This window comes from Antedon bifida, chromosome 9, assembly GCF_963402885.1.
Source record: "Antedon bifida chromosome 9, ecAntBifi1.1, whole genome shotgun sequence".
In the NCBI taxonomy this organism is placed as follows: Eukaryota; Metazoa; Echinodermata; class Crinoidea; order Comatulida; family Antedonidae; genus Antedon; species Antedon bifida.
The window spans coordinates 16,046,843-16,070,178 of NC_136234.1; the positions used below are offsets into that span (position 1 = coordinate 16,046,843).

At 30.2% G+C, this 23,336-nt stretch overlaps 1 protein-coding gene across 3 annotated transcripts in view; it reads right to left on the bottom strand.

The window, feature by feature from the left end:
* Positions 1-23,336, bottom strand: part of LOC144852671 (regulator of G-protein signaling 7-like) — a 41,101-nt gene that overhangs the window by 17,149 nt on the left and 616 nt on the right. For 2 of the 3 annotated variants that reach the window (XM_078710612.1, XM_078710611.1), the window contains exons 2-11: positions 16,345-16,462; positions 11,147-11,243; positions 10,846-10,893; positions 9,048-9,206; positions 8,510-8,574; positions 8,162-8,238; positions 6,599-6,752; positions 6,256-6,306; positions 2,907-2,963; positions 142-203 (exon numbers count right to left, since the gene is read on the bottom strand). In XM_078710612.1, the coding sequence (XP_078566738.1) occupies positions 142-203; positions 2,907-2,963; positions 6,256-6,306; positions 6,599-6,752; positions 8,162-8,238; positions 8,510-8,574; positions 9,048-9,206; positions 10,846-10,893; positions 11,147-11,243; positions 16,345-16,419 (845 nt within the window). In that variant the 5' untranslated portion in view covers positions 16,420-16,462. The remainder of the gene's footprint in view (positions 1-141; positions 204-2,906; positions 2,964-6,255; positions 6,307-6,598; positions 6,753-8,161; positions 8,239-8,509; positions 8,575-9,047; positions 9,207-10,845; positions 10,894-11,146; positions 11,244-16,344; positions 16,463-23,336) is intronic. The other variant, XM_078710613.1, reaches the window with a different exon arrangement.

Consider the following 23,336-nt stretch of genomic DNA (forward strand, 5'->3'; position numbering starts at 1 on the left):
TATTTAGTACAATTACATAAACAAAACTAAATACAAGTTACACAAACTAAGACCTGCTTCTAAGCATATAATTGTACAATCAATTGTCACCTTTTAGGCCTAAAAACTCTGTATGTATATTTATTAAAAAAATCAACTTACAGTTCTGCTACTTTTGAAGTTTTATATTGTCGCTTTTCAAGTCTTGCTTTTAGCATATCCACCTAAGAACAACAACAAACGTAAATATATAGCACAATACATATAGAAGAGGAAGTATTAAAAATTACCACAACCCCCAAAAAAACCACCACAATCTATATTAAAAGGTTACAGTAAAATTGAAACTGATTGTTCGAAACAAGGTAAAACAGATCATGGTTATACAATGTGAATTGTCCATGTGGAAAATCTGAGTGGCCCTCCACTGTTTTGTGTGACGTAGTTTAGTATAAAAATCAAAATAGTAGTAATACTATTTTACAATATGTATTGTACATTTCTCTTTGACTGTTTATTTTACATTTTGATGTTTTTTTCCCTAATATTTTATATCTCAATGGAGGTCAAAAGTCAATTATTGTTGATTTTTGCATTTAGCATAGTATTAATATTTCACCTTTGGTTATAAATGCATAAACATTATCTGCAAAAACAATAATTATTTAATAACTATTCGAATTACAAAAAAATTACTCAATAATTTTTATTTCCTGAAGATACTATGACAGCTTTTTTAAATGAATATAATAATGTACAATGACTAAATCAGTTATAATGCCACTATCAACAATGTGGGCTAAAATTGGGTCTTCACAATCAAGGGTAGACCCATTATGCAAGTTGATCATTGTGCATTTTTAAAAAATGGTCGTATGTCCCTCCCACAATAATAATAATAATATCCTGGATTTATATAGCGCCTAATGTTGTGAAACCTTTAAGCGCTGTACATAAACTAATACAATCCTCCCACACTTTAGTTCTTATGAATGGACTAATACCAATACAGTAGAACTCCCTAATAAGGGACACTATCAGGACCAAACAAAGTGTAACACTAAGGGGTTTGGCCAAGTGTTAAGACATACAGTATATTGTCCTTGGTATATTGTCAATCGTTTCAAAGGAAAGTTGTCGCCATAGGGGTATCTCCTGAATAGGGATGTTCCATAGTGGTTCAACCAAAAGGTTATAAGCATCAATGTTGTAATTGCATTTTATCTTTTTGATTAAATGTAATTAATTTACAGAGCATAAAACTAGGAAGGTATAAAAATAATAATCGAATATAATTTTTAATAATAATATTTTTATACCTCCCGGTAAAACAATGGAGTAATTAGTTCATTTAGTTTCTAAATTCCTTAAAACAAAGTAACAAATTTGGAATTCTGTGTGAAAAATACTAAAATTCAAAAGTTCATAAAAAAATAAGATAACCGTTCAATTGACGTTTAAGAGGTTCATTTGGGATGGTCTTTGTGGTTGTAGTATTTAATCTATATATCCTCTAATAACGAAAAGGATATAACTATTTAACCACACAAGATTATAAACACACAATACCTTTTTATGTTAACGTTACATTAAAGGAACACATTTGACACCCTACGCCTGTCTCGATTATCACATGATGGCATATTATTCATTACTTCACCGCATAAAACTATGAGCTATGCTTAACCACTTTTAACCAGTACCATCACAGATACTAAACTTAACTAGTCAGACAAGGTCCGGTTCCTGAATGAAACATGTGGATGTGGTGTTGTATACCTTTTAACTCCTACACATTAAAGCTTGGTTCCCACTAGGACGCAATGCATGGATGTAAGCACGCCTTAAGTAATTCGACCAATCACAATGCAATGGATCAACTCGTTTGTGTTGCGTACATGTGGGAACCAAGCTTATGTATGTTTGTCGGACAAACAATTTGGCGCCCATATACATTTGTTCTCACTCATAGTTACGAATCAAACACACAGTTCCTACTACTGTAGCTAGCCAGCTTATTCAAAACCCAGCCAAGTATACTTCACCATGTGCGTCATACAACATCATTGTGTTACCAAAAACTAGATCAACTCATAGAAAGCTCTACAACATAAATATAAAATCTCACTTATAGGTAGGCCTATCGTACATTGTAGCAAAAGATCGTTTGTGCGTGGGGAAAAAATGAATAGCAGCTCTTTTTATTAGCTTATAATCCTCTTGTCCAAACACAATGCCTAGGCCTACTACACCAGCTTATATAGATCATGTTTGTATGTGAATGAAGTCATGAGGAGTATATCTTAATTCCAGTCTCTCAGCTGTTGCATTTTTCTCACACTTTGACCTAAACGCATTAAGCAGTGGTTTCAAAATAACTAACAAACTATTGTTTTACATAATCTCTGTGAAAGTTGAGCAATTTAGAATGTGAAGTACACAGGAGTATGAATGAATCTATTGTACATGTCAGTATCATAGTTTTGCTTTTTAACATAAACACTTAGCATTATATAAAATAATTAGTATGTTGGGATACAAGTTTTTTATTAACACTATATATTTAAATATACATACATTTTTTTGTAATTGTACACAACCAAAATTTACACCATCCCACTTAAGACTATGTATCTATGGTTGGGGTAAAATATATCAAGTGATTATAAAAAGTTGGCAATTGCCAATATATAAAAATGAAAAATCCAAGGGTATATATTTATGGACAAATATATCTCTTATAAAAAATAAGTGACAAAATAGATTTAAAAAAAAATAAATTAAAATATTTTACTGTTTTTTACTGTATCAGGTGAATTTATACAACAAATTGCTTTATTGATAATTTCTTCTAAATACATAATGTTAATTTCTTGCTGATAGATTTAGTTATAAAATTTGATTGTAATTGCAGAGAATACACCAACCTTCTTAGTGTAAAGTGCCATTGGTGAGCAACATGCAAAATGCAGATCGTAACAGCTCTGAACAGCATGAAGAAAAGCGCCCCCATACAACAAAAATGTAAAAGGAAAACAAACAATTGAAAAAACATAACGTAAAGTATACCGTACAGTCAACTCCGACAAAACCAGATATCGAGCACATTGGAAACTTTTTAAAAGCCAAAAATGTATTAATATATAAACAGGGTTGACATTTATCAATCTTTTTGATTAAGTCAAGATGGTTAGTACTTAAGTTAACTTGAGGCTTTATTTATCTTATTAAATTGTCTTTTAAGTGTAAATAATCATTAAAAATAATGATGTCTGATTTTAGGAGAGCTGACTGTAATAAACAAAGGATAGACAAAAAGATTTGAAACATTTGAAATATCTACAGTAGAACCCCTATTATGGGGACCCAACAAAGTGGCCCTTTAATAGGGGTTAGCAGCAGTGTTAAAAAATGTATTTACCCTTGCCTATTTCAATGCTAAAAGTGTCCCTTTAATAGGGGTGTTCGAAAGGAGGGGTTCTACTGTATTCAAGTATATGGGGAGGGGAAAAGAGAGCTTGGATTTTGTGACAAATGAAGTAGCAACATGGCGAGTGCCACAACCAGTTGTCCAAATTCTCCATAGGAAGTGTTAACACAAAGGATTGTGGGAATAAGAAGAAACAAAATCGAAAAAAAAAAAATGTCATTAACATAGCTGTAACTGGTCAATAACTAAGAATAAAAATATACATTTTCATTGAAGTAAAAATGCATGAAAAAAAGAACGATGCAAAAATATTAATGCGAGACATTCTAGTTTTTTTAACAGCAAAATTTGTAGTGATCACTACTATAGTACAGGTGCATTGTAAAACAGAAGTTTTCAAACTTTGAATAAGGTATAGATTTTTTCTAAAATTCTAAGCACATATGGAGGGCGACAAACACAATATTATGCTTTTATTTTTAGTTTGTCACAAAAAATAATTAGATGAAAATTAATTCAGAATGTAATTGTTTGATGAATACACCAATAATTAAGATAACAAGATTGTTTGAGGCTTAGAGAGTGGAGTAGAAAGAGTTGTGAGTTACAAGCCTGACACTAGGTCATTTGCTACTTTTTTCTGTTATCTTGTTATGTATATGTTTTGAAATGGAAAAAAAAGACACTAGGGGTCTGTTTCTGCTGAAAAAATCAAAATAATCGATTATTCCAAAGTACCACAAACCACAGAATTTTCCGTGTTGCAACTGAAAATTTTCTCCGCCATTATCTGATAGTCTTTTTTAAAATCACGTCACCATTACCCACAACGCAGTTTAAATTATTATGGTAGGCCGATTATTTGGTTTGTTTACATCCATCATTCCTATCGCTGCCTAAAACTCTCACATGCAGGATTAAAAATTGAACTCTTCCGTAAAAGCGCTATTATTAATGCAAACCCAATCATAGTCAATTGACTATAACCCAATAAAAATCTAGGCCTTCTACCACATACAACAGAATAATGATGTTATATTATTAAGGGCACGTCGGTGAGCAAGTTCGTTTCGCTGTTGGTACTACTCTACTACTAGTACTAGCTAGGCTACATATCTCTACTGAAAACGACTGATCTAAAACAGGACATGCAAACCATCGTTAGCCTGGACTGGTGGGATGTAACGGTGTACTCCAAAAGTTAACGCAGAATCCTTTTTATTCCCCTGGAATCTCTCGGTATAATTTTCCCCCACAAAATAATAACAATCACATGTTATCTCATCAGTCGTTTTGCTGATCATCGTCTTTCTGATCATCGTCAAATAAACAGCATGCTTTTTGAGTGAGGGTTGCCACACTCACAAGTTGACTAGAGGTCAAAATGTGGTCAATAATCGCTATTTGTCTTGCATCTAAAAACTGCTCTGCAACAATCGGTTAAAACACGCAATGGATTGAGTGTTTTTAATCGGTTATTTTTTTAATAGGTTATGTCATTTTGCGCCGTTTCTGGTGCTAAAAAATAATCAATTATTCTTCCTCAGCAGAAACAGGCCCTAGGTCAGGATTGAACCCTGGCCTTTGGGATTAGAAGGCAAGCATGTTAACCACCGAGGTACAAGCTCCAATTAGGTATACATTACCACAACATGACAAGCTTTTTATAGTGTGTTTTAAAGAAACAATACGATGAGGTCTACATACAGATAAACTTGGGTGGTAGTATTTTGGCCTGTTTTATAGCAACTGTAGGCCATAGAGAGCAATCTGGAAAAAACTCTAGGATATACATCTTATAAAAGTAGTATACTCTCATGGAATCTCTCGCCCACCTAAACTAAATCCTAGCCTATTCACATTTTCCCTTGACAGATGTTTGCAATACATGCTAATAATACTATCATTTTAAATGCACTTGTTTGAAAAGTAAACATGCCAATTATTAGTTAGTGTGTAGAATCAAAATATTTACACACACACTTGACTGATAGTTAGTATAAATCTAATTGATGAATCTACTCGCATACATTTATCAACGACAGTGATGGTGGAAGAAGTGTTAATTTATCACTTTTTTCACTGATTGTAGTAAGATATTAAATACATTTCACAAAAGACAGCTAGAGTAAATAGGAAAAGGTGATAAATTATCACTTAGTTTCTATTGTAGTTGATATTGTATAAATGTTCAATGACAGTTACTGATAATAGGAGAAAATGATATTGTTATCAATTTTATCTTTTTATCACTTTTTTTATTTATCAATGACCGTGATCTTCTTGTATGTATGTATATATAAACAAATAACATTTTAAAAACTATGTCATAATCACAATAGATATCTTATATTATGTTTTTTAAAACCTGTATACCCAATTGTGAAACTATTGAAAAAAAATGTAAACAGCCCCCTGTAAGTGATAATATAATAGATAATATAACCATTTGTGATATGGTAAAAACATCTATAAAAGAGGGGAATAAAGTTGGCGTGGCTTGGATGTCCTGTTGGCACTTTATAGATTGAATTAGTACACATATTATGCAAGTGTAAACATAGCAAATACAGTACTAGCGTTTAAGAAATTATAAAGCAAAAATGTTGCATTACAAACCTACAAAATGCTATTAGTGTTAGCAAATAGTACAGTATCTAGGTGATGTCCGATATAGTAGAAATTTCTATCATAATACAGAACAATGCAATAAGTGTAAACAGAGAAAGTACTATAGTGTTGTATTTAAGACCCATGCACGGTAATATTTATTATAATATTATTTATTTATTTATTATATCATCAACAAATTTGCACCTGTAGGTGTAAATATTCTAATGGCTCACCTGCTTTTGTATCTCTTCTTCATGTACCGTCATATCTGTAACAGCATAACACTGCAAACAAGATACAAAATGCGAGTAAATATTTAATACGAACTAAATCAACTTTGAGAAGGCGAGCGAATGAATTCACTTATGACTACCCTTGGCAATTTTATACTGATTTTATTTATTAACTTTAACAGGTGTACCACAGTCTTAATTAAGTTACTCTGTATGCAAATTTTCCTTATATGAATGTCAAAGTGTAGTTTCCGAATAAATTATTATAATTACATCTTGCATACATACAATCTTATCCAACATTTTCTAGGTTCTGTATGCGAGACAGACATTACAAACTAACCTTTTTAGAAGATGACCGATTCATCCGACTAACTTTCTTAATGTCCATTTCCGTTGTGTTGACGCAGCCAGGTACAGGCCGATGGACGTCCCAAAACGCCCTCTCTTGGCTGTCCAGAACTTTTCGTTCCATTTTGTCTCTCTTCTTGTCAACCCTATGATGAAAACAAATTCACAAATTATTTCTCAATTATATAATTATTATTCAAACATTCTAAATTTAATCTAAATGACTGGATTAACACAATTGTTAAATTATAAATTGTAAATAAATGTAAAAATAAAATTTATTTTATTGACATCTTTTATGCAATGAATAAAATCATTCTAATCATCATATAATTATCAATTATTGTGTGTTTAATGTGTTTAAAGAAATATTATTATAAAACTATTATTACTAATAATATGATAATCAATTTTCGAGTACTAGTGATGTTAAAACGAATTTCCTATTTTAGCATATGTAAACACACCACAATTGAAACGGCAGAAAGCTGCTTGTAAAAAGCGGTTCTGTTTGTACTCTCATTATGCTGCATATCCGCTTACCGGTGCCAATAGCTTTTTAATCACAGCCTTGTATAGGAGTATGTAGACAAAGATGAACGATGTTAAATATTCAAAATAATACTTAAATCAAAAGCCAGTGTGATAATGAATGGAATTGAATGAAAAATATACGAAAACCAAGAAAAGCTGGTTTAGACAAGCTCTTTAAAGAAATGCACAGTAGTAACTAAAATGTTTTTAACTAAATTGTTGATAACATTTAACTAAATTGTTGATAACATTTAACTAAATTGTTGATAACATTTAACTAAATTGTTGATAACATGTAACTATTGTTAATAACATGCAACTATTTTTTATAACATGTAACTTAATTGTTGATAACATGTAACTAAATTGTTGATAACATTTAACTAAATTGTTGATAACATGTAACTAAATTGTTGATAACATTTAACTAAGTTGTTGAGAACATTTAACTAAATTGTTGATAACATGTAACTAAATTGTTGATAACATATAACTAAATTTTTGATAACATTAACTAAATTGTTGATAACATTTAACTAAATTGTTGATAACCCACAACTGAATTGCTATTAACATGTAACTAAATTGTTGATAACATGTTCAACTAAAATGTTGGTAACATGCAACTGAATTGCTATTAACATGATTGTTGATAACATGTAACTAAATTGTTGATAACATTTAACTAAATTGTTGATAACATTTAACTAAATTGTTGATAACATGTAACTATTGTTAATAACATGCAACTATTGTTAATAACATGCAACTATTTTTTTAAACATGTAACTTAATTGTTGATAACATGTAACTAAATTGTTGATAACATTTAACTAAACTTATTGATAACATAACTAAATTGTTGATAACCCACAACTGAATTGTTATTAACATGTAACTAAATTGTTGATAACATGTTCAACTAAAATGTTGGTAACATGCAACTGAATTGCTATTAACATGATTGTTAATAACATGTAACTAAATTGTTGATAACATTAACAAATTGTTGATAACTTACTTTGCTTGTACTTCAGCTTGCATGAATATAAATTCCCACTTTCTAGAAAACATTCGTTGCAATTTTGCCAAGTTTTCCTAAAAAATTAAAGGCAAATTTGAGGAATAAGGTCATAATTTGTATTATTATTTCTGAATGTGTAAACATTTTGTTGATTTGATTATGCAATAGGAGTATTGATAACAAACAATTTGAGGAGATGTAATTATGATAATGAAGATGAGAAGATAACAAAAATTATGAGGTATATTGATGCATATTCGTTGTGATGCTAATGTTATAATAATTTTTGTTTATTGATATCAATCAAAATCATACCAAATCATCATCATAATTAGTTATACTTACTGCTTCGTAGTCGGCCAACTCTAACCTGGACTTGTTTTGCATAGTTCTCTTACAAAGGTAAACCGCTGGAAAAAACAAATTAAAATTTAAATAGTTTGCATAAATTACTAAGCTATCAAACAGAAACGGTGCTCATTTTGATACACGACATATATAAAGCATGATACGAACCGGAGACCTCTTGTATGCAGGTCGAGTACAATACTATTAGACCACTGTCACTATTTTTTAAGTTGCGTTAACACAGAGACCTAATGCCCCCTGTTTAGGCCCTTCAATGCTGGAGGCCTCTGGCATTTTTAGCTTTTTTCGCAAAATATCAATGCTTATTTTCTTCCTTAGGGCCCTGCTCTGGGACCCTGAGTTTAGCCAGTAAGTGCTCATAGCCACTGAAGTGATTTACATATGTAAATACAGTTTGTAATTTACAATCTTGTGATGGTTACCTATAGGCAAAAATAACTTTGCTGATAACTGAAATAAAACAAAAACCCAATCAATCGATCAATTAAAAATTAATAAATGCGCATTTTCTTACCATAATCTGTATTTTCGGGTTCCCAACAATTTGACGGCCAGAAATATGGTGCCTGAAAGCGGTAGAACGTATTGTCGTCTTTTAAAGTCAGTACATGATCCGTAATTGGGAAGAAATATCCGTGTGCTGCAACTAATGAACCTAGATGTATCGCATTCACTAAAAGCAACAAAAAATAATGAAAGATTATTTCAAAATATTTATACTGTTTAGTAATAATTAGTTTTACTTATTAGTGAAAACAGACTTTGAAAGAGCATTTAAAGCTCTGTCTACACTATCAAACTAGTTTGACAAAAATTGTGATGTGCCCAAATATGGTATTGATATACCCAAATATGGCAGAGATGTGACATCACCATGTCCATATATGGACACGATGATGTCATATCACTACCATATTTGGCTATATCACTACCATATTAGGGAATATCACAATTAAACTAGTTTGATAGTGTAGACAGAGCTAATATTAGTAATAATAGTTGTAGATAGATTAGAAATTTATTTTTTGAATCTAATAATAAAAATATATCCAATATTACCTAATCTAATAATATTAAATGTAATCTTTAACAATTTTGTTTTATTCATTACTTTTGTAACTTTAATTTTTTGTTTGTATTGTGTACATTTTATTTTTAATTGGTGATGTACATTTGTACAGTGGGCCACTGATTTAAATATCTATCCAAATAAAAAATAATATGCAGGCATAAACTAATATACAAAAAAGTTAGAAAATGTTTAGAAATTATGTAATGAAACATTGAATGAATAAAGGTGGTGGTGAACCACAAAAGATAAAAAAAAAAACATTATACAAACAATATAAGTGTATATGTATTATAGAGTGTGTAAGCGATGCGTATGTGATTTGAGCACTAATGCATGTGTTGCAACATACGATGAATCATATAAAGGTTAATAATTCTGCACATAAGTAATTTGAAATGACCAAGTTCAGCAATATACATTATGCTAATTGGCTGTTCATAGGATTTCTACCATGGGTGCTGTGAAATTATCTTAGCGATTTCATTATTTTGATAAATAAAAAAAACATATTTTTTTTAGAAAACATAACGATGATAATAATCAAATATTAAAAGTAATAAATACTAGTGATATTCTGATATTTATTGGAAAATGTTTTATGATACAGATTATGCGAGGAGAATAAGTGATCCGCAAGTTTTCCTGTAACAATAATGGATACCTATGGCGAAGGTTGTATCTGTAATATTATAGTGCTAAAGCCAGGCCATTTTGTACCCTAAGTCTCTTCTTAATCCATGTAGCCAACATCTAATATTCTCGAGACGTATGTAGGCTAATTTCTCTGAAACGCTTCAACTCTTGGCCATTTTTACACATCACATGCATACAGTAGATGTCAGAAACCCGAACATGTGCAGTAAGGTATCAGCTAGTATTTAGTTCAATACAATTTAAACATCTGTCCACATCAGAATGTGCTATCCATGCTCTTTTAAGGTCTGTCTACACTATCAAACTTGACAAAGAAAATGTGATGTGTCTATATATGCACATGATGATGCCATATCACTACTATATTTGGGCATATCATGTTATGAATGAAATACTAGCTGATACCTTACTCCACAGATTGCCATTCTTCTGACTTATTCTGTATTCTTTGAAAAGAGGGAATCACTAGTAGTAGAAACAGAACCGTAATTAAATTCTTTTCATTGGCATAATACAAACAGTGATCCCCTATCATGGTGGATTAAGCAAGGTAACCAAGCATTACACAAGGGAACGCATATATTACCTGGATCTATCTCAAGATTTTTCATTAACCATTGCACCAAATCACCTCCTGAAAGTCAAGAAAATAAAACATTTCATTTAATTAATTTAAATATTCCCACAAGCTACAGATAGAAATAGGATGTTGTTGTGAACGCATGGTGGCCATCAGCTTGTGTGGACATGCATTGTGGTCATCAGCTTGTGTGGACACGCATTGTGGCCATCAGCTTGTGTGGACATGCATTGTGGCTATCAGCTTTGTTTGATTGCAAAGGTGTCCCCTTATTAGAGGTTCTACTGTAATTGTGGTAAGAAAATACCTGTAAAAACACTAGGAACTTTAGACATGAAGCTCCTTACGGTCTTCACTGGGACACCATCCCTATCATCTTGCATCCGTTGAATTAGTTTCTCAATCTATCAAGAAAATACACACAACAGAGAATTAGTATAAAGGTTAATGAAAGGTCACGAGGTCAAATTAAATGTCAAAATATTCAGAAAAGCGTAATTAATAGAAAACAGTTATTATTAAAGAAAATAATACGGGGCAGAGGATAGCAAGATCTTTAAACATAACATTCTTTTTTAGTTCCTTAGTCTGTAGTGTATGTTTCATAAGGACCAGTAAATATACAAATAATGAATGTTTATAAGTTGAATGGGAGGAATAATTTGAAAGTTGAAAGACTGACAGTCCTATTCTATAAAATTGTTTTTATTAAATTCATCAACTGATTCTTTCTTGAATCAATTGATTTCACATTTAAGTTCCCGCAATTTTCACAAGACCTCCATAGTTTTTTTACTGATATCAAAACAGGATTTTAAATTATGATTTGAACCAAGTATTCTGGTACGTGTGCTTGTAAACACTCATATTTAGATTTAGCCACATCTTTATTTACTTGTACTGCATAATAAGCTTGATAGGCCATCCTTGTATCTAGCTGAATAAATATGTATACACAAGCTAACAGGTTTACTGTGTACATAGCGTATGTTATGCAAATTACACCAATTAACTCACATAAAATTACCAGCAAGTTAAGGGGTCATGTTTGTATACCTATTGTCATATATATTTATTCTTTCAAAGAGAAAAGTACTCTGTGTATACCAAGTGTTGATTAATATTACGTTTTATTGTTTTATTACAATTAAAATGACAATAAAAAATTATAATAAACTAGATATTAAAAAATTAATGATGATGGATGTGAATTAGACATTAATCTAACCTTAGTAGAACCTCTATTAAGGGGACATCTTTAACACCAAGCTAAGTGGCCCATTAATAGAGGTTCCCTGAATAGCGGTTGCTTTTAAAAAATATATTTCTCTTTTGTTTGTTCCACGAGAAAGTGTCCCCTTAATAGGGAGGGCGTCAGTTTAATAGGTGTCCCAAAAAAAAGGTTCAGCCCAACCTTTGAGTCCATAAACATCATTTTTGGGTTTTGTCTTTCCCGTTTGTGAAAACGTGATAAAATAAAAATTTGACGATGACAATAAGACAATAATAATGATGACAAACATGATGATAGCAGTGATAATAATATGATAATGATCTTAATGATAACTGTTGATGAGTTTAAATTAATAATGATTAAGATAATGAAAATAATGATTATAACAATATGTTAAAGATATTTTTTAGTATGTCAATTCTTAAAAAATAAATTGTAAAAAAAAAATCATCATATAAATTTTTAATTTTAAATTATACATTAAAAAAAAATTGAATTTATAAAGCTACTATGTTATCACAAAAAAAAGCTGAAATAATTGTAATATAAATAAGAAAAATCTTACAGTTTTAAAGATCATTATAATAATGTAATAATTTGTGGTATAATAAGGCACTCCCTGTACTGATTATGTAAAATGTTTTATAATATTAATCACCTCTGATATCGTATCTGCAATTTAAAACAATATAAAATTCACAATATTATAAATATCTGTATAATAATATAGGAAAGGATACGGCTAATATGAGCGCACAACATGCACACTATAGAAAGCATAGATATAAATTATGTCTATGCTAATGTACCTGCCTTAAAAACAAATTACAGAGTATTGAACAGTCAACCTGGCTTGCGCTGTAAATTTAAAGACACTTCGCTAAAATTACTCTATTATACTAAACTAGTTGTACATTTATCTTTCATACGTCTATATTTTATGAATTTTAACCATAAACTGAAACATTTATTGATATATTTTACAAGAGATATACAGGACAACGATAACGCTAAAAACCGAGTCTTTTCACAAAATTATTAGATACAAGATAATTATAATTAATATGTCAAAAAACAAAACAGTCATTATTATTATTCATTTTTAAGAGATTAGAGCTAATGATTTCACTGGGATAATTAATTTGTGTGTTGTATTAATTATTTAATAATATTCACAATTATAAATGTAAACTCCCCTGTTTTTAAAAATGGAATAGTCCCAGGCATAATTATGACAAAATGAAGGCCTATACAAAACTGAATACCAGGTGGCTAGTGTCATTACAGACAGAGAAAACATACATAAATACACTATAATATAAAATATCATTTTATTATTACACATAAAACAAAACATTTTGTATAATGTATATTTTATGTAAGAAATATTTATATAAAATCCATCATGGTTTATTTGAAATATAGACATAATTAATATTTTGTACTAAATTGAAGGCAGTAGAAGGCATCTCCTCCGTAATAATAAGTGTTAATGCTACGCTATATTACACTAGGTATTGTATATATTATGTAATATTTTATACATATTTAATATTTTATAATCTTCATTTGAGTATTTAATTAAAAAGATGATGATGGTAATGATGATGATGATTATTATTATTATCATAATGTAAATACATATATTATTACTGTATATAAACATAATATTTATATAACCGATATCTTATCATTTATGTATAAAATTGATTATAATAAATATTGATATATAAATACACAAATCTAATTTAATGTATAAATTTAATATTTTTTTAATATTTATATTGAATATAACAAATAATGAAATGTTTACATAGCATTTTATGTAATATAATATCAATATTTGATAAGAATGATGATATTCGCTGTAAATACTAATATTTTTTATAATATTTTATACAAAAAACAGTATGCATGTATATAATTGATTTAAAAGGATAATACATTTAAAAAAATGACAAATATGAAGATGATGATGGCATTTGGGCTATTAAAATCAACAACTAGCCCAATGGGCTAGTGGGAATTATTACCTCAAATATGCATACATGCTGAAAATATGTGAATAGCAGATACAGGAGACATTCCAATCCTTGTAACCTAGCAGGTGCTCAACAATGATGAAATCACCCATTATGGCGAGATTTTAAAATCGGTGTGGTATCAGAAATTGTCATACCCTCTATTTTGGAATGCAAAGCTTATTTTGTCTTTAAACATACAATATAATATTTTAATAGATATTTATCCCATTGTGTACACAATTTTCAATAATTTGAATAACTATATTTGTGTGAACTTTATAAAAAAAATTTTCCACAGTAAAAACTAAAATGGGATCAGCTAGCTGCCTTCAGATATGCTCATTCGGACTACGAATTAGTGACCATTTGGTTTAACGATGTGCCACTAGACTACGCAGCTGTCACGTCGAAAAGTCAATCTGTGCACCTTCAGAAATATGAGTATATTTACAGAGACTTTAATAGTTGCATAGTCGGTCGATATTAGTCCAATAGGAGTAGAACAAGGGGTGCGTTTTACTCAAGAATATTTTTAGGTCTTTTTAGTGGGGAAGTTGCATTGCATCAATATTGTAGTACAAAATCAATAATAATAAATAATAAAGTCCTAAAATATTCTTGGGTATAAAGAACAAACAGGTTTTGAAACATTGTAGTAAAGCCCTTGATAATTATAAAAAGGAACTTGTAGAAATACTATTGATTGGTATTGATTGATATTGAGAGATATTGATTGGGATTCTTATAGAATGCACAACATACAATGTTGTTTGGTTAGCTAAAAATATTTGAACTAGGATTTCAGCAGTCAATCTTTGTGAACCAGGGCGGTTCACATCAAAACTATTCATATACAATTGAAACGCAATTATATTTTTGCAAATATTCATTGTGCAAATTCATTGATGCTAAATCTGGTAACAGGTTACATGACAATTTTGTAAATTGTCACCCTACTGATGAACTTTTACAGTGTCACAAAAAAACGGGAAAAAAAAAAACCCTGTTTTATAAATGATAGGTGAATATGTATTTTTACTAGAAGAAAATTTGTACAATTTTTCACAAAATTTTGAAAACCAAGGATATACCTTAATAACTCAAGCTCATATATATATATATACGTACTGCAATTTAATAATAATAATAATTTATACTGCAATTGAAATGTACCGCTTGACGTCTTATTGTTATTTTCTTTTCTTTTCTTTGATATATAAATATATATTTTGTTTGCTTTTGTATGTTTTGGCGTTCCTGCACCACCATTTTTAAAATAAATGTTATTTTTTATTTGATTTGATAATAAAAAACATTAATGCAGCTTAAGTGTGTTCACTCCGAATTTTGGGATGGGGAGGGAATCCTCAAGTCTATCCCGATACATCATGCTAGTCCAATTGGTAATAATAATAACATTACCAGTGTGTTTGAAGTATACACTGTGTACAAAACAAAACCTGCATTGGATAATGAAGAACAGTTTAAAAATAGCAACAATTACATGCCATTCATACTTCATCTTGGGTTAGGAATTATCCAACATGTAGTATGCCAATACTATCAACTGCTAGCTCAAGAACGAAGCGATTGTTTTTTACGCTACAATGATCAAGCTCTTGTAATGACGTCATTATTCGTCAAAGCAGACATAGCCCTAGGATTTCTCAGCAGAATCCAGATTTTAACTAGTCTACTTTCTAACAGGATAGTTTCAACCCTGTGTAGATTACTATGTTTGATCGTATCAAGTATAATTTTAATCTAGGCAGAACGTCGGGTATACATAAAATTTGTGGTGGGACGGAGCCACCCAGCATAACATTAATTCATTCATTTAAACCCCCTGTTTTATCCCTTACATAAACTGCTGAGTGTAATTTAAATATCTATATTAAACTGTAAATATTACTGCTTGTCCCAAAATTTATGGTTAGCCAGTTTTAATACAGATTATATATAAAAAAAAGTATAATCCCACCCCACCACTAGAACACGAATTAGGCCGACTTGGGTGTGGGACTATACTCGGGGAAACTCTGGTTCAGGGGAAAAATGACAGTTATATAAAGCATTAATTGTAAAAACTCATCTGAACTGACTAGAGAGAGGCCTACATCCAGACCAAAAGTCAATACTGCAACTATACCCGGGGATATGCCTTACATAAAGTAGGGGGGGTCGGATTAAACCCGAAGTGGGATTATACCTGAGGATATACGGTATATGCAACATACTGTACATTACCTTATGGTAAACTATAGCATTCGGATTGCACTGGTCATTAGCTCCATTGGTCTTGCGCCAATGGGCCATCTTCATGATGCTCTCTCCAATGTAATAGTGGTCATTCGCTGTCTTTAGCCTGTGGGGACATAAACATTGAAAGCATTTTAAATATGATCTATACTTTAAATAAAGACAATGATTAAAAAATGCCAAATCATTCTTTTTCAAAGTGACTAAAGCTCTGTTTACACTATCAAACTTTGTGACAAAAATGTGATGTGACCATGGACGGGATGATGTCATATCACTACCATATTTGGGCACACCACACTTTTTTTGGTCAAACTAGTTTGATAGTGTAGACAGAGCTTTAAAGTAAAAAGCGTTTAAAGGCTCTATTAATGTTAAATAATTTGAAAAAAAAAATGCATATAAATATTATTTTCTTTCAATTCTTAACAGCAAGCATTTAAATCTAACTTTCACTGAATCTGGGTTAATTGTTTATCTTTTTTACTATAATAAATTTCTTCTAATTTTAGTTGAGACAATTTTAGTATTAAACTATTATTCATTAAAAACAAAAAGAAAAAATTGACTTGTTTCAGTGGTTCTTATGCTTCATCGTTTATCGGGGAAAAAAAAATGATGGTGCTAATTTTTAAACTAGTCCACAATCTCAAATGAAAATAAATTGATAGCATAGGGCAATTTTGTATTAACATTGTACAGCGGGCTAGTACTAATTCAAGCCCTGCAGTATATTTACTAGTCATTTAGTCCCAAAGCTCATCCAAAATAAGAGCGAAATTGTTCCATTATCATTAGCAAATGGCATTGCCATTTAAAATGTCATTATTACCATTTTAGTTTTACATATTCGTTATACTGAAGATTCTGACAGGTTGAAATTGGTGTATGTTGTTGTGTTTTATGACTATGCTGTATACGCATGCAATCTCTTACTTTACATGCATGTTACAAATTTGTAGTAACAACGGTTGATCTTTACAAAATGGAGTTACTACCGTTTTCAGGCGTACAGATTTAATTGATTGGAATTGAGAATATTCATTTGGTTTTGTAATGGAAGATGTATAACTGTAATTTTGGGATAAAAATGTAAACAGCAAACAAATTAATAAAACAAATTTTTTTATTAATAAAGAAAACATCATTTAATAGACATTATTGTAAGTATTAGGCCACATAATTCAATCTGTTGTTGCATTTGCAGACAGAATTTCTGTTAACAAAAATTGCATATTAAATTTTGTTTTCATAGCTAACAGTTAGTAAATTTGTTGGTTATTGTGTATTTGGTTCAGAAAAGGAATGAGATAAATTTTATAGTAAAATAAAATAATAGTTTTCATAAAATATTGGTGCAAGCTAGAAAAATGACATTTGGGCTACTATTGTACTGCCAAGACAGACAACTAATTAAAATGTTCTGCTTTAACTGTAATAATTAAAATAATATGTCATAATTGTAATGTAGGCACAGGCTAGCAAAACGAAATTCAAGCTAGTACTGTATAGGAAACTGGGCTAGTGATAACACAAACTTAAAATCATGTCCTACTTTAACTGTAATAATTGAAGTAATATTTCATAAATTTTCTGATGTAGGTATAGGCTAGCAAAATTAATTAATTCGGGCTAGCAAAATAAAATTTGGGCTAGTACAGTATAGAAAACTAGAACAGTGGGCTAGTGATAACACAGAATTAAAATCATGTCCTGCTTTAACTGAATAATTGAATGAAATATCAATAGCCTCTAGGGAAAGAAACAATGATTTGGAAACTAAACAAATTAAAGGTGAGATGACAGGCAACACAAGGATTAGAATGGTCACACAACAATTAAATTCATTACGTATTCCGCATTTTGTGTCTGTCGGCGCCTTTGGGAGTTTCTATAATCCGTCGCAGCCAAACTGGAATCGTGTTTAAAGAAACAAGCAAATAATGTAAAACAATATTCACAACATTAATTTGCATAAACTTGTATGGAAAGTACAGTATACAAGATTGACATTTTGTATCCTTGTTTTTATTATCAAAGAATACATTAATTAATAACTATCGTAGGCCTACTTACAGTTTCGTTATGTGTGATGAACTAATTAATTAATACTATTGAGGAATAACAATAACAATGGCCCAAATTAGTATTTAGCCTAGTATAGAATAATACTTATTCACTCTGCTGGGCAACCCAATTCATATTCACTCTGCTGTGCAAGCCAATAGTTATTCACTCTGCTGGGCAAGCCAATTATTATTCACTCTGGGCAAGCAAATTCTTATTCACTCTGAGCAAGCCAATTCTTATTCACTCTGGGCAAGCAAATTCTTATTCACTCTGGGCAAGCTAATATTCACTCTGGGCAAGCCAATTCTTATTCACTCTGAGCAAGCCAATTCTTATTTACTCTGAGCAAGACAATTCTTATTCACTCTGGGCAAGCCAATTCTTATTCATTCTGGGCAAGCAAATTCTTATTCACTCTGAGCAAGCCAATTCTTATTCACTCTGGGCAAGCCAATTCTTATTCCCTCTGGGCAAGCCAATTCTTATTCAATCTGGGCAAGCCAATTCTTATTCACTCTGGGCAAGCCAATTCTACTGCTTCAAGGCAAATCTTCTTTCCCCCAAAATCTGTACCTAGTGACATATTAAATTTATTTTTAATGCTCATTTTTATCACAGTGGGCTAGTCAAAAATAACAATAACTAGTTCCATTGGCTAGTATAGTGACAAGGAAAAATGAAATTGACTATGTGAGTAGATTTTCTATATGAGATACCAATAATTACACTTGGTATATGATCAATAATTATATAATTCTTTAGTAATATATTACTTGTAGGTGATGACTCTGGATCTGATTATACATATTATAATTTTATTATAATATTTCCCTTCAGAAATTTAAATATTTTAGCCAAGAGATTGTACTGTATCTGAACAGTTAATGTAAACAAATTAGATCATCTATAGGAGTATAAAAAGAGATAATCGAATAAGAAAGAATCAAATAGAAAGAGAGAGAGACAAAAAATAGCAACATAAAAAACAAATAAATATGAATAAACAAAAATGAATGCAGTTGAAAAAATAATAGAAATATAAATAGAAAGAATAAAAAATGTATAAATTAATCAATTTCCAACATATCACTGTTTAGAGAATGAAACAAAATGATTGATTTAAATTATTAAATAATATAAATAAAAAATGCCAAATATAGAATTATAAACTATTAATTATTATCAAAACTCATAATTATTATAGCTCTACTAGTTTTACCATTTGGATTTTTTTTAATATTATGTACTTGTACATAATAAATGTAAAATTATAGTCATTTATATAGAGCAAATAGAATGAATTAAATAAATAAAATAAAAATAATGATAATTTTAGTGCTACTAAAAAAATATAAAAACATAAGCATGCATATAATGTAATTAACATAAACATAAAATTACATCGTATTTGAATGTTTTTTTTCAAGTATTATTAATTTGTAAATATTAATTAATGTATTAACAATTAATTGCATATTATTTGAAGTATTAATCCTCTTTATAATCAATTTAATAATTTAAAGAGAACGACAATAAACGGTGTTGGAACGATTTACCAACACAATCCAGCCTACCTAACATACAGCTCACTGTAAACCTGAAAGATTCAGCATCGTGCCATCAATTTACCCGCATAGTATTACGTGTGCACTCAAGCATGACCTAAAATTCATATCACAATCTGTAAAAGAGCTAGCTACATTACTAACCTATATTGCAGTGCATTCGCTACGATTCACGGTAACCTTACTCAACGGCATTAACTGTGCGCTGAAGCGTGACAGTATTATTTGTGTAACGAAGCATGGCCTTCAACTCAAGGAGTTATTTTTTTAATAGCGCGGAGCATATATTCTGAGAAAGAGACAGTGTTCCGGCCAACATCATGATGTTAATCTAAATATTATTGATTTAATGGTGTTTAATTAATATTAGTATATTGTACATTAAAAGGTCCTATTTATATTGAAACAATTGACCATGTTACTATTTACAGTATATATTACATTATTTTTTCAACACATTTTTTAGTGCATAAAACTAAAAAAGGTAAAATACATTACAAAATGTATACAAAAGTCAGCTGAAATTACTTACAGTATTATTAGAATACTGAAATAAACCATTTAGATATTTTTTCCAATTTACACTGTCCGTCATAATAAATCGATTAACTTTTTTATAATTGATAATTTATAATTATTAAATGATTAGGATTATTACTATACATACATACATTTCCTGCTAGTTAAAAGTTAAATTATATAAATTAATTTTGACGAAAACAGACAACATTTGTGGGAGTTCAAAGTCACAAAACAGAGGCGGATCCAAAACGTATGATAACAAAATGTAATATTAAAATTCAGTCACAATTTAATTTTAGCTGTCAAAAGGGGGTAACATGTTCCCTCTAGATCCTCCGATGCAGAGTCAGAATAATACTAAAAATAAGGGTACGAACGTCGTCGTCAATCTAACTCTTTCAGTGGTGCGTACAAAATCTTTCCCACAATACAATATGGAGAGGGACAAAAAACAGTGAACAGACGACGTCTACAAATTTGTATTGAGTACAAAACCACAATCATAAACAATTGAGTGTGCACATTTTTTTTTTCTATGTTTAAATACATTCATTCTGAATTCTGTTCCGAATGTTTGTAAAAAACTTTTAATTCCTGGTGTATTTATTATTAAAGGCAAGGTGCAGGAAAAAAATGTGTATTGATCATACATTCTAATAATTATCGATAATATCTATAATTTCCCATATGTTTCATAATTTATGGGATTTTTATTGTACTACAAGTTTTTGTTGAAAATAAGCATTTATCAGTGGGAGATACTGTACAGTAGTTCAAATTACACAGTAAAATTCTTATTCTTTTGTACACAAACCTTGTAAATAGAAAGGCATTTTTAACCAATTAGGAAAAATAAATTGTGCGATAAAAAATATTATCAGATGACTAAATTTTTATTTAACTTCAGACGTTTATTTTCGTGGTATAGCAAAAATAATCCACTGATACTCACCAACTTTTTTCACTTTCTAGGGACTCACCGGTCATATGGTATTACATTACATTACTAACTACTGAAAAAAGAATTTTGCCAAATTTTGTATTTGGCCATTGTAAGGTAAATTCATATTTTTTCATTGTCATTTCTGTTACAAGTATTTGTTTTATGTATATTCAACCAGATATTATATTTAAAATTCATGCCTGTACCTGATATGATGAGCTTTAAACATAATTTCAATTTTCAGTGATAATGGAATATTTACATTTGTCTCACTGGAAAATATTATCTACTATAAATTCTAAAGTAAAATTTATGGTTTAACCTGTATTTAATAAAGTATTTTCTATTTGCACTTGAGTTATCTATTGAGTGTATGGACATTGTTTAGTCTGAGGTAGATTGTAATGCACATTAATTACATTATAAATACTGAAGGCCTATCTGAATATAAATGACATTCTCTGAATATAAATTAAAACTCTCAAAAATAATCTGTTAATTGCTTCCAACTAGAAACGTGACCAAAAAAAAAATAGTAAAAAACATTAAAAACATACAGTAGCTGTCTATATGAATCTGTATACATTAAAAGATGTAATGAATAGAAATATGAATATTAGGTATGGCAAGCCCAAACTGCCTTAAAATCTACTAATCTGTTTGTTTGTGGTATGACAATAATGACCCAAAAAAATAGTAAAAAACTAACATTAAAAACATATAGTAGCTGTCTATATAAATCTGTATACATTAAAAGATGTAATGAATAGAAATATGAATATTAGGTATGGCAAGCCCAAACTGCCTTAAAATCTACTAATCTGTTTGTGGTATGACAATAATGACAAAATCATTGATAGTCTAAATTGGCCCAAAACAATTGGGGTGGAATTATTACATCAATGGGAGAATTAGTCTTTTCCTCTTATTTTATCTGCTCAACACCACTAAAGCTAAATATAAAAACTTTCCCATGGATTATTCCCACTTATCAGTTTTACACCAAAGTTTTGCAGAGAACTGATAGTTAAAATGATATAATAGTTTTGAGTAGATATTGAAAGTATGAGGATCCTCGCTATACAATTTAACTTGATTAATCACATGATTGCAGTTTGGATCCAGAGTTTTGTTTTAGGTGGTTTCCATAGAAAAAGGAGGCTCTGGTTTCCACATGCCCGTAACAGTGATACGGAACAACCAGAGCAGTAAGTGGAAGTACCTGAGATTGGTAACACGTCACCACTCACTATAATAGATTTACTTTTTAAAAACATGGGTGTCTTGTAAAATTTAGGGTGTCCAGATCTCACACTCTTTCCACTAGTTGGATCTACCTATGCTTTCAATGCAAACAAAGCGTACACATAAATAGAATAATACCTTAGCTTACATTACATCTTACGTACAGTAGTTGTTGGTCTCAGCAGAGATGTTGCAGATATGACAAGAAATGTGTTTTGAATTCCAAGTTTAACTTTTACTTGGCTTTGTAAATATTTCTCACCCTGTCAGTGGACTGTTTGGACTACACAAGAACACAAACTTAATTTCAAGTTCTATAATACAATTTATTTATATACAAACATTTCATACAGATTCGTTCGACATGAAGAACCGTAGTGTAGTTACGACATTGAGGCTATCTTATACATTCTGTGTAAAAGAATTATTCTGGCCACAGCGACGAAAAAAAGCGTATTGACGTTCTTTGATTTCTATAAATCGCAAACAAAATTCCAATCTAAACTCTATGAAAACCACATTATTTTAGAGCATTTAATTAAACAAACAATAATATAACAAATATTTGAAATTGATCTGGATTAAACTCAAATCATATGGTTAGGTAATATGAATAGACCTTTGATAAATCAAGC